General features: G+C 36.7%; 2 protein-coding genes across 2 annotated transcripts; one reads left to right on the forward strand and one right to left on the reverse strand.

The window, feature by feature from the left end:
• Positions 1–587: 587 nt before the first annotated feature.
• On the reverse strand, positions 588–2203 carry hoxb13a (homeobox B13a). The gene is made up of 2 exons (XM_016271950.1): positions 1536–2203; positions 588–1165 (listed from the first exon to the last, which is right to left on the reverse strand). Exons 1-2 carry the CDS (start codon positions 2197–2199, stop codon positions 918–920), a joined length of 912 nt encoding a protein of 303 aa, XP_016127436.1. The 5' UTR covers positions 2200–2203; the 3' UTR covers positions 588–917.
• Positions 2204–9765: 7562 nt separating this feature from the next.
• On the forward strand, positions 9766–11528 carry eve1 (even-skipped-like1). Its single transcript, XM_016271932.1, has 3 exons — positions 9766–9790; positions 10262–10497; positions 11100–11528. The coding sequence occupies exons 1-3, from the start codon at positions 9766–9768 to the stop codon at positions 11526–11528; spliced, it is 690 nt and encodes a 229-aa protein (XP_016127418.1).
• The last annotated feature ends 1240 nt before the right edge of the window (positions 11529–12768 follow it).

Genomic DNA, 12768 nt, shown 5'->3' on the forward strand with positions numbered 1-12768 from the left:
ATGAATGCATATGAAACTGATAGGATACATACAGCGACTGTCAACTTTTTGTTATAAAATATCATAACAAATATTTAAGATGTTAACAAAAATTTAAGGCGCTTTTAGTTACTTGCTCAAACGCCGCACATTGTAAAACAATAAAGGACTTAACTTCCCGAAGGCTCCAATAACGGAAGCGATATTTCTGCTGAATCATACGACCAAATCTGATGTAAAATATCAAGAGAGAAATACTATTTTTTACATTGCCATAAATGAATGCATAGCTTTCGATATTTCGCAAAAGCTTATTTAGAAATCAATAACAAAGTGTTGTAAATTGTTTTCAAACAATTTCACAATAATGTCAGAAAATGTTTACTGATTTAATTTACATTGTCATCAATGACAGCATTAATTTGGCAACGGAGGGCTGTAAAGAGTCATTACGCAACGCTCAATAAGAATAATACATAAAAACACCGACTTACATTGCTAGAAAACACTGAATGGAATTAACACATTTATTAAGGTTTGTGATATATGTTATTGTGTTTTACAAGCGATATAAACATAGTATATAAGTACTGACAGGTATTGGGTAATAAGCTATAAGACTAATACAACAACAACAACAATAACAACAAGACCATTGACATACCTAACATTAAATGCAAGCTAAAGAGGACAAAAAGACTTCAAACGAACACAGTTACATATAGGCAGGCACGTGCGTAATTTACAAACTATATTGTCCTTTCATGGTTTTTCCATTTCATTTAGATTATTCATTTTTGAGTCCATCCATTTATTTGTTTGGTGTAAATGTGCTGGGAAAAGAAAACATTCAGTCCCAGTCCAAGGAAAGTTCTCGTGACGACTTTTTGCTTTTCTGAATTTCAAGTCACCGAGAAAAACAAAGATTCAGCTCTGCACTATGGCGCGCTGTTCTTAACTTTGGCAATGAATTTCTTTTCCTTAACCCTCCTGTTTTGAAACCAAATAGTGATTTGACGCTCGGACAAGTTGGTTACCGCTGAAATCTTTCTCCTCTTGTCCTTTGTGATGAATTTGTTGGCTCCATATTCTTTCTCCAGTTCCTTGAGTTGTACTTTTGTGTACGGCATCCGTTTCTTTCTACCTCGACGGAATGAGCCCCCGTCATGTTGGTGGGCCACAACATCTGGAACGAATAACAAAAAGGTTTATTATTAATGGGCTCATTCATTTTCTAACTAAACTACATTTCAACAAATGTTACATTTGCAGATTTCTGGAGTTTATCCATTTAATTACCAATTCGTTTTAGACGTTATTTGATTAGTAAATTGATACTTTTATGTAAACGTGTTGTAGTTGTTTTCTTTAGAAAATGAAGGCACACTGGTGCTCGTGTTTCGGAAATTTCAAACCTGTGTCTAAAAATAAAATCTGTCTTCTGTCTGACCAGAAGAGTAATATCATTTTGCTTAGATATTTGAGAGAGCATACCTTAACGCGTAATTTTTATTTTGAACATTCCCATTTCAGTCGTAAAATGGTTCAAAACGTACCTGCTAATGCAGACTTCCAGAGATGGCCCGCCTGGCTCTGGTCCTTGGCGCAATACATCTGACTACCCCATCCGTTAGCCAGAGCCCAGGGTTGGTAGCTATCCATAGGCAGGAGACTGTCGTGTCGCGGCTCTCCGGTTCCAAGCGTCTGTACCACTGACACGTCCAAATAACTGGCCATGGACTGGTAGGGACTGGGGTAGCTGTGGTAAAAGGCGAACTCTTTAGCCCTGCTAGGATATTCTTCAGATGTGACCGGGGTATCCATGTATTTCTCTGCAGTGTAGCTGAGTGCACTCGGCTGCGTGCAAGACTTGAGGGAACCCCGCCCCATTCTGCAAGGATAATAGCTGTTGCCAAAATAGCCGTACGGAATGGGACCGGTGGACGAGGCCTGAGGAACCGTTGGGCAAGGTGTGCACTGCTTGCCTGACTCTGTAGAACTTGAAGTCGATACGTCCAGAGTGGAATAGCTGGAGCCGTGGACGAGGCTAGACGGGTGACCACTCAAAGCCGAGTGGGCCATCAGATTCCTGCACTGGTTGGCCGCAAAATTGCCGCTTCCAACCAGACCATCCATATTCTTCAGCTCATCCAAGTTGTTTTCATACACAAACATAACCGTGTCTGCCCAGCGAGGATTCAGGACCAGGGAGGAGGTCATAGCACGCTCACCATTCGGACGGAAAATGATGTTGCAAAGACTCAAGTCCGAAGCAGGACACTCAGTTACATTGGTACAGCTGCATTGACGCAATGGACTTCAGTCTGCATTGCAGTGCCTTCATTGGATAAGAGCTGTACCACGTGACGCATAAAATAAACCTTGACTGAAGTATGTCAAAGATTTTTTTTTTGTCAAGCCCGGGTTAAATGTCTAAAAGTTGTCTTCAAATACTGCCTTATTGTTGCATTGCATTTATGCATTAATACACTAATACGCTTCATTTTCTTTAACTCACTGAGCTATCAATCGCATTGTTTGTTTGTTTTTTAAAAAGAACTTCTGTACACATGCTGCTGTTTGTTATTTTAATGTTAATTCATTGTAAGAAGATATATTTTAACACTAATTATTTCGTTCAACAATTGTGTTATGTTGTATATGTTATTACAATATATGTTGATAACCTATTAAAATGTTTTTTTCTTATACTTATTCGTGTGTCATCTTACGCACTGAATATGTCATCTGAACTGAAGAGAGACGCGTACTTACATGAAAATAATATAATTTATATAGCTATATTTCTGGCAGCTCCCTTGCTGATCATCAAATGCTATAACGATTTCTCCCAACATCTCATTGCAAAAAGCAATAGAAATGTTTAAATGGGTCATACTTTTTATTTAGGATTTAATTAAACATTGGCCAAGCACACGCTGGAATGCCTTTAAATCATTACAGACATTTTAAAGGGCCATAATCAGCAGTGCCAAATGTATAAATTATTTATCATTACCATAAAAAATGAAAAATCATAACTTGTTTCATTCATACGCTTGAACAACGCCTAGTACCATTTTTTGAAATGTCATACTTGAAATAATCCGCTGAAATAAAGAGGCAAAAAAAAATTCTTCCAAAATGGTTCCCTATTCAGAAATAGGGAACCAATCTATCGCCACTCTGGTGCGTTTTAGCATTTTTAGCTTTAATACAAAAATATTGACTTAGAATTGCATCTTTACAAAATATCTAAATTATTATTGCAGATTTTGCAGTTGGAAGGTTTCTTTAAAAAAAAACCTGTGCGCATATTTTAGTATCACATTTTATCAGTGACTGGACATTTTCCCCTAAAAACATCTTTTTAAAAATGCAAAGGACTAAAACCAGTAACCCTCTTTCTACAACCAAAACTAAGCATTTTACCTCTGGGAACTGTGATCATATGAACAAGATAAACAATCAAGAATCAAATTTGTATGAATCCAGATGCGTGTGAATGAGATTTTGTCTGTAAGCAAAAAGCAAACCTCTCAGGACAACCAACAAGAAAGATGTGCCTAAAAGAGCGAATATAAAAACACATCAATGTGGAAAATTTAAAAAAAGTATATATATATATATATATATTTTTTTTTTTTTTTTTTTTTTTTCACATTGATGTGTTTTTATATTCGCTCTTTTAGGCACATCTTTCTTGTTGGTTGTCCTGAGAGGTTTGCTTTTTGCTTACAGACAAAATCTCATTCTATATATTTTTTTTTTTTCTTTCCTTTCCACATTGATGTGTTTTTATATTAAAACTAAACGGCTAAAAACTTAAACGACATGTCATTGTGTATGGAAATAAATATTGAAAATTGTGTACAGGGAACAACAACAGCCTTCCCCTTTAATCCGTCTTCCCACAAACACCTACCCAGACTGTCGTCTTTACATAGAGGTCAGGAAAGGCCCTCAAGGTCAAGGCCAAGTTTAAAGGGATGAGTATAGCCCTCCCTGAAGGGCCTGTTTAGGAGGCAATGATAGACGCTGTCCCTCCTTAGGCAAACTATCCAAGTTCAAGGTCTCTGAATCAGCTGGAATAATAAAACGGCCTCCAGGTAAACAAAATTGCTTAAATTTCAAAGAAATTACTCAAGCAATCATACTCAGAATGTAATTTAACTTACTTGAAACTGAACTGATCTGTCCTAAAAAAAAAGTCGAAAATAATTCACTACCCTTTTTTCATGTTGTTTAAACACTGTGAATCATCAGTGCATTTCCCATTACCACTGCACAGCAGTTACTCTGGGTTCAAGGCACGAGCCATTCTATGTTTATAGTGAGAGCTGAGCAACCTCACAAACCAAATTCAGTGATGACGACAAAATTGGAAATTCTTTAGTGAAAAGAAAGAATTGTATCGCCAATTAATGCTGGTATTTTTGTGTCCAAGCAACACCACTGATGGCTATTATAGACCCACAGTTTAAAACTGAGCTCCCACCAAGAATTCCATCCAGTTAATCATACATTAATACTATGACCGCCACACCCCTCAATCTGTTCAGAGGCGCCTTTACTCGGATCTTTTTTCTACTTGAGAATGCGCAAGGAATTGGAAAAATCGATAGTGACGTTTTAAAACCCAAACACATTATAGTTTTAAACACTGAGTTACAAAAACAAATGTCAAGGTATTCATCTTTCACAATTAAAAATGACCAGATACTGTATGCATCTCTATCCTAAAGGCCAACTGGTTTGAGATATATAGATATCCAGAATATTCAGAGTTAATATATTCACCTATCCAGAAGGGATGAAATCTAAGTAATAAAAATCTTGAGGCTAAATGCACAGACCAAACGTTTGTTACAGCATTATTATCTAGGAGACATGACAAATATCAAGGAAATATTGAAAGAACAGTGTGAAGATGTGAGGACAATGTATGCTTCATCCTAATTAAATCAGAATAGTCTCTGAGTTTTTGACAATGACATCTATATATGTGAATTACCTATGCAACTGATCAAAGTACATTGAAAACTGTGAAAAAATCACCTTACAAATAAATAAAATAGATAGACTTTCTGTATTTACAATGTCGCACTGAAACACAATCTCTGTATAGAGACCTATAAGTTTCAGTATAGTAAAATTGGTAGACAGAAAAAGAGTAAGAAAGAATAGCGGGAAAGATGGGAGAAGTTACCTCTGCTGTTATGTCCAGAAAGTATTTGCATTCAGTAATAATTCATGGAAGCCCATTTCTGCAGGGTTGGTGGGATATGGGCCTCAAATTACTGTGGCAAGGTAGAAAAAAGACTGATTTTGTGGAAAAAAAGAGGATAGGAAAATATAAAAACTATTTTGGTTCTAATTATCTGAATGTTAAGCCTTAAAAGTAATTATGCAAGGTGAACTCGCAGCCCCTCTGGAAAGCACCACAACCTTGGACTTCTGTGCAGATTGCTTGGTTTCCAAAAAAATTTAAATATATAAATAACATATATGTAAATATATAAATATATGACTACTGCTCTTAATTTGCTTCTAAAATGCCTAAAGACATTAGACAATATATCATAAAATCACATTCATCCAAACAGCTTCCTATAATAGACAATAAAACTCACAGCTTTCTGATAATGAATGATCTTAATGGCAATCTTTTGGTGAGAGTGTGGGAACATTCAAACTTTATGCACATTTCCAAAAAATGCTCTTCACATGCAAGCAATACATGCTTGCTAAGAGTGCTATATGTTTATTATGTATTTACATGATACATTAAAACAGCACATTACAGTGACTTTATTAAGATGAATAAACGTAAAGTAGGAATACATAAGCTTTGTCATCTTCATTATTATTCTTTCATTTGCGAAAAAATGCTACAATACAAAAATACAGTAATAGTTTACAATTACTGTAGCACACTTGTAAATATACAGTGTCTATGAAGAAATTGAAGTGCTTTTGAAAACACTTTTTTAATTCTACAGTCAAACAATGTGCAAAATATGTACCATAGGATACAGATAAAACAGACTGTCACTGGGACAATACCCTTAAAAGATTAATATTTAGTATCTTAGATCAGTAATATGTACACTTGAAAGGACAGTTCACCCCAAAATGAAAATTCTGTCATCATTTACCCTCATGTTGTTGAGGCGTCTGCTAAATGACTAAATGTAAAGTAAATCTAAAGCATTATTATGCGTTATAAGTACTAATAAACAGCCAATATGCTAGTAATGCTAATAAGCAACTAGTTAATAGTGAGAAAAGTGTTACCAAGAACTTCTGAGTAAATGATGACACAATTTTCATTTTTGGGGGAACTATAGGCTATGCCTTTAAGGCACTGCTATGAATCTTTTAGGGGTTAAATAAGGAACAAAGATGTCCTTTTGAGGGTATTTTCTGAGATTTTAAAATGATTCATGTAATCATATTTTTTCTATCTATTTCTAATCCTGAAATGTTTTTATTTCAAACAATTAGCTGAAGTGCAGGACACATTTTGATATGTGCAGTTAGGGGTGTGCATTGTGTGCATAGGTTTTGCAAAGAATAATCCGTTTTTCAAAAATAATGATTAAATTATGCATAACTAACATAATTTTGATTACCTTGTAAATGTCTTATTACTGATTTTCTAGCGTTTAAGGGACAACGGGAGCATATTGTAGAAAATACTAAACTGTAACACTATAGGCTACTTTTGAGCTGGAAGCATAATGAGCATTGCCGATACGAAACTTATGCATGCAATGGCTTATCAAAAAGCTCGAAAATACCATTTGGATCATCGTGGAATTATTTAAACATAAATATTTAATCAAAAAATTGCATTCAAACATGTACATAACACGTATTATGATTATTATTGTTGACAACTTTATCCTGCTCCTTGTGTGCCGTTTAAATTTCAGCTAAAATCAGACACACCTGAACCAGCGCATCACGACCTTTACTTGAACAGCCAGGTGTGCTGGTGCAGAAAAACTATAATGTGCAGATCACCAGAATTGAGTTTTCTTTCGTATACGTTAAAATTCCACGTGAACGCAAAGACTTGTGGATCACTGTATATCTGCATTATGCATGCAGCCTAATGAGAGTTCATACCTCTCTAGCGGTTAAACAGGCAGGTGATGCTATGAGTCCTGATATAGGAATATGAACGTGCCACTTTGTACTATCTATAAAATAACATCCATACTGTATGTGAAACGTTAAACTTTGGAGCAATAAACCATTTTTCAAGAACCGTCACATAGTAAATTATGCTTTTTTGGACGAAGAATTCAGCATCAGAGCAAATTGCTGTACAGATTTTTTTTAAAGTGCCCTTGAGTCCAGCGCTAACAGTCCGTTAACGGTTTGTTCAGGTGCACCTATGTGTACTACAGTACAGATAGTATAAAGTGTGGCTGCATTGCTGCGCAAAGCGAATAGCCTTGAATTAAACCTCTAAAGGAAGAAGATGAAGAGGAAGATCAGAGAAAGCAAAAGGGCCAGACTGCAGAGTAAAGGCATGTGACATATCCTCAAATATCTTTCGTTTTATTTATGCATATAAGAAGAAGAAGAAGAAGAACACATTTTAATTAAATTACTTTTTGCCCTTCATTGTACAACCAAGTAGATCAAGACAATATATTTACTTTCAATATTTCGATTAACTGATCGTTTATTTAAATAAACGTATTAAAGTAGACATCTAAACATTTGATGGACTTTCATAATTAAAAGTATTTTCTACAGTGAAGGTCAGAAAAAATAGCACTAATATATTATACTATAGGCCTACAGTCGAAATTTACTGTATAAACTAAAAATAAAGTATTTTCAAAACAATACCAAAAACAGCTAAAAAATAAAATAAAAAAAGAATCGTAGGTCTCTTTTTGTATGTAGCTACTATGAACAAAAGTGCAAATTAATAGGGGAACAAATAAACAGAGTTTGAAATAATGCAGTGTCTGCTGAGATTATGTAGATTACTGCAGTTTTATGCGAAGCACCCAAATGGACACGCCCACGAACAGTGCATTTCTTGGTCATTGTGTAGGCCTACTGATCAGTAAGAGAGACTTCTTTCTCAACAATTATCAATACAGATAATATGAAGTTAAGTCAGCCAAACTGAGTATTCTAAAGTTTTTAAAGTGGCACACACACATAGGTTTGTCCGTTCATGTAAGGGCAATTTCTGTCACCTCTACGCGATATCTGCGCCAGTCTCCAGCCAGGTACAGGCTACAGCCCTGGTGGAGCCTTTCCCTTAACTGACAAGTGATCAAAGTACTGGTGTATAACAATACAACAGTCAGTTTGATATCAGGCAAAACTGAAGCGCCACGGATGAAGCATATGTTTGAGAGACGGTCTGAATACGGGATACGCCACAGTCTGCGTCACTGGGAAAGAGAAACCAACTAAATAAATATAAAATGTTAAATAAATATGCTAAATAAATCTCAAATAGAAGTGCTAAAAGCTTGAGTAATGTTAATCACAAACCTTATTCTACTCATAATCCAAAACTACTGTTCTAAAACAGGAACGGGAAAACATAGGCTACTGAATTGCAGAATACAGTAGGCCTACCTATATGTTTATACTTTGATTTCAAATATGAAATATGAAACCTGAATAAATAAATTAAAAAAATTAAAATAAAAAAAAGGGTCTGAGTGACATATAACCTTAATTTAAGCCTAGGTGTCCAATCAACAATGGTAAATACAGAAGCCCTTAATGATCCACGTCGCGTGCAGTCACATGACATTTGATCATGTCTGTACCTGCACTGAAGCACGTATCATTGACGTTTCTGATTAGCAGAGGGTATTAACAAAGCCATGATAATATATCAATAAAGTACACTGAAAGCAGTCTTGTATTCAGCAGGCTCGCTTACGTTCACTCGCACTTGTTCGCGTTGTTGAGATATATGTAGGCTACTGATTGATATAGGCTAGGCCTACTGAAGAAAGTTTCAATCTTAGATCAGTATCTTTGGGCCAGACAGCTCCTGTAACGATGCATTTAAAGAGATTGTTCACCTAAAAATGAAAATCCATCAATTATTAATCCTCATGTCGTTGTAAAACCTGTATGAATTTCTTTCCTCTATGGATCTAAACAACACTGGACTCCATTGACATTGAACAATAGCCTACACTTTTTTTCCACACAGAAGGAGGAAATACATTTATGGAATTACATAAGTAAATCTTTTTTTTGGGGGGGGGGGGGGGGGGGGGGGGGATGAGCTGTCCCTTTGAGCTTTCATATGCTGGGGAAAATGCTTAATAAAATATTGTCCGGCGTTTATTACATTAACCAATGCCAGAAAATTCTGTCTGGCATCGTTTTTTGTTTATTATAAAATTAGTTGATGCTCGAATATTCTGACAATTTTCCAGTTATTATAACTTTTTATATATAAATATTTACCTTACGTATATTTTATACGGCTTCTGAAACGCTTTCATCTCTATGATAAACTGTAGACCTCTGCAATTTAGGAACATTAGGATTCTAATGATTGACTTCCAAAAATACAAACATCAAACGCCAAGGAACAATCAGGGTTGGCCTATCTCGACGGGGAAGCCACTGTGACAGTATGCAAAGGGTAGTCGATCTTAATTCTCCATAACAAAAAAGTACAAAGGCCGGTCGGAGACCAAAGACAATTTAACACCTCCCTCTGTCCGCGCGCCCCGGCGGCGCCTCAGCGGATAGAGCGCGTCTCTCATTAGTAACAAGATGGGACGACCTGAAAGATGCAGAGGTGAGGGAGGAGGGGGGTGGACAGCGACTACAAAAACAACTCATCTTTCCCTTCATAAACGAACTTGGCTCGGAAGACAAGCAGTGACGAGAAAGAATTGCATTTTTGGGGAGGGCCTGGTCTGGGACTGTTTTGAGGACTATGAGAAGCTTGTAAAAATCCATTTGGGGAATATTTGGATTGCGGACGTGGATATCAACGATAAAATGCGTAAGTAGCCTGCAACATTCATATTTTAACAGTAGGCATGGGGGAGGAATTAACACGTTTTTTTTTTTTTTTTAGAAAATGCGCCTGGTACTTGATATGTTGTCACATTCAAGTCAACTATATAGGCCTACTGTGCAAAATCAACATCTGTGTAGCGAGTTCATTTAGGAAATTGGGAGTTTATTGAAAACCCTGTCTTTCTGATTGTAAATGTGCTACATGCAAAGTAAACGAATGCCTAATGTGAAGTAAACCTTTCAGTAGCAGAGGGCAGGGAGTCGCCAGTGTCTGCTCATGCTGACAGTGATCAAGGAGAGGAAGAGTGCCCTCGTATTTCACTGCTGAATGGGATAGACCAGAGTCGGCGGCACCGGACTGCTTTCACGAGGGAGCAGCTGACCCGTCTTGAGCAAGAATACTGTAAAGAAAGTTACGTGTCTCGACCCAGACGATGCGAACTGGCGGCAGCGCTAAACTTGCCCGAGACCACAATAAAGGTAATTCACGATGCAGACCTTTTCATGGCACACTCAACCTCAGGCCCAACAAAAGCTTCTCAGGACCAACAGGCAGCATTTAAAGTTCATTAAAAAAGCGCTCATTTTAAAAATAAATTTGAGACTAACTTCTGTTATTCATCAATATATATATTTTTAATTTTATTTTCATTTACACCCTTAAAAATAAAGGCTTCTTTATTGGCATCAATGGTTCCACAAAGAACCTTTACCATGCATTTCATGAAAAGGTCATTTACAGTGAAAAAGGGTTCTTTAGATTATTAAAATGTTCTTCACACTAAGAAAAAATGGTTCTTTTAAGAACTGTTCACTGAAAGGTTCTTTGGGGAACCAAGACTGGTTCTTCTATGGCATCGCTGTGAAAACCCCCATTTGGAACCTTTATTTTTAAGAGTGTGAGGATTGTTTGTGTGTCTTGTGAGGCTATGGGTTACAGTCAACCCAAGAAACCATAAAATCAGACACCTGATCTCCATCCCTGCTGAAACTGAAAGTTTTATTGTACATCTACCATTACCTAATCCGACCAAAATACTGTGTCCTTTACTAAGACCATTTATCCCTCTGTTTCATTATAGGTCTGGTTCCAAAACAGGAGGATGAAGGACAAGAGGCAGCGCCACAGTCTGAGCTGGCCTAATCCATTGGACCCAAACCTGTGTGCCTTCATGGTGAGTCAAGCGGCTGCTGGACTCCCCTACCCACTGCTACCCCGCTTGCCCCTTCAGCTATACTCTCATCTGGGCATGGGTAGCCTCTCAGGTTATACAAACCCCTACAGTGGCACCACAAGGCCAGTGGACACTTTGCACCTCCCTCCCTCGACCTACCCCTGGCTCAGTGGACTTCCACAGCCTGCTCTCTATTCCCCCGTCCAGACAATGCACCATCCTGCAGGATGCCACTGTCCCCACTGCCTGCACTGGAGACCAGACCACCTGCTTAAACCTAGAGGGGGAGCTAGGACAGCAACGCAGCCCAAAACCTTTGGCAGTGCTTCAGGATAAAATAATAGTGGTGTTTTTGGCATGTTAAAAAGATAGTTTACCCAAAAAAGAAAATGCATTGATCATTTACACACCCTCGTGTCGTTCTAAACATGTATGATTTCCTTTCTTCTGTGGGACACAAAAGAATATATTTGGAAGATTTTTTTTGTCCGTCCTATGAAAGTTTGAGGCTGTTGTATTTTGCATCTGTACAATTATTCAGAATCTAGATATTACTCAAGAAGAGCTGCTTTGTTGTTTATCTTCCCATAATATAAAAAGCAGTTTTGCTTAATTTCATAAAATACGTGATCTTTTTAAGTTTGTTCATAAACATTTTTCATCTTTTGACATTTTTGGACCTGGATACTGTGGTAGATGAACTTATGTACATATATGCTTTCCAAAAAATGTATATGACAAATTTGACTATTAAAAATATTTATGGAAACATTTTACTTGATGTATTTCTGCCTTTTCTTTGACAGATAAATAATAATAATAATAATAATAAGGTTGTAGAAGGACAGAAAACAATTAATGCTCTACTCATTATCTTTGTCAAGCCTTTACAGCTGACACGACTCTAATAATTCACACCGACACTTTTGTCATTGTTCAACAGCAACCTGTCGACCAAACAGCACTGTAATCTTAAAGACTACTTATCAACTTACAGACACAAAGCTCCTGTCATTATACTCCATCCTAGACACAACCTGCGGAATTATGATCTTGAAAATCTAAAAGCAAACAGCCTGTAACCAGACAAAACATCAACAGGTGGGCAGGAGTGTCTGAGCCTCACAGACCTTGCTCTAATAAATAATGTCTGCAAGTGTGCATGTGAAAAGCCTGAATTAATGCATAAAATATGGCAGTGGCAGCAAAACAGACTCAAGCCACACAAAAATGTATGAATACATACAAATACAGTTAAAAAATGTTTTGAAATGAAATCCTTTGGCTCAGAAAGCATGCATTAAATTGATCAAAATGGCAGTAAAGACATTTATAATGTTACAAAAGATTTCTATTTCAAATAAATGCTGATGAACCTTCTATTCATCTATTCACCAAAACCACAGTTTCCACAAAAAATAAATAAATGAATAAATAAATGAAGTTTCAACATTTATAATTTTAAGAAATGTTTCTTGAGCAGCAAATCAGCATGTTAGAATGATTAATACTAGAGTAATGGCTGCTGGCAATTCAGCCGTGCCATCATAGGAATAAATTACATTTTAAAATATAT

This window comes from Sinocyclocheilus grahami, unplaced genomic scaffold (assembly GCF_001515645.1).
Source record: "Sinocyclocheilus grahami isolate Dianchi unplaced genomic scaffold, SAMN03320097.WGS_v1.1 scaffold66.1, whole genome shotgun sequence".
Classification (NCBI taxonomy): Eukaryota; Metazoa; Chordata; class Actinopteri; order Cypriniformes; family Cyprinidae; genus Sinocyclocheilus; species Sinocyclocheilus grahami.

Excerpts from the sequence above, each read along its gene's own strand:
- hoxb13a (XM_016271950.1), bottom strand. The coding sequence starts at position 2,199 with ATGACCTCCTCCCTGGTCCTGAATCCTCGCTGGGCAGACACGGTTATG. Across the intron at positions 1,166-1,535 it reads CTGGAAGTCTGCATTAGCAG|ATGTTGTGGCCCACCAACAT; the intron begins GTACGTTTTGAA and ends TATTCGTTCCAG.
- eve1 (XM_016271932.1), top strand. The coding sequence starts at position 9,766 with ATGGGACGACCTGAAAGATGCAGAG. Across the intron at positions 9,791-10,261 it reads ACGACCTGAAAGATGCAGAG|TAGCAGAGGGCAGGGAGTCG; the intron begins GTGAGGGAGGAG and ends TAAACCTTTCAG. Across the intron at positions 10,498-11,099 it reads TGCCCGAGACCACAATAAAG|GTCTGGTTCCAAAACAGGAG; the intron begins GTAATTCACGAT and ends GTTTCATTATAG.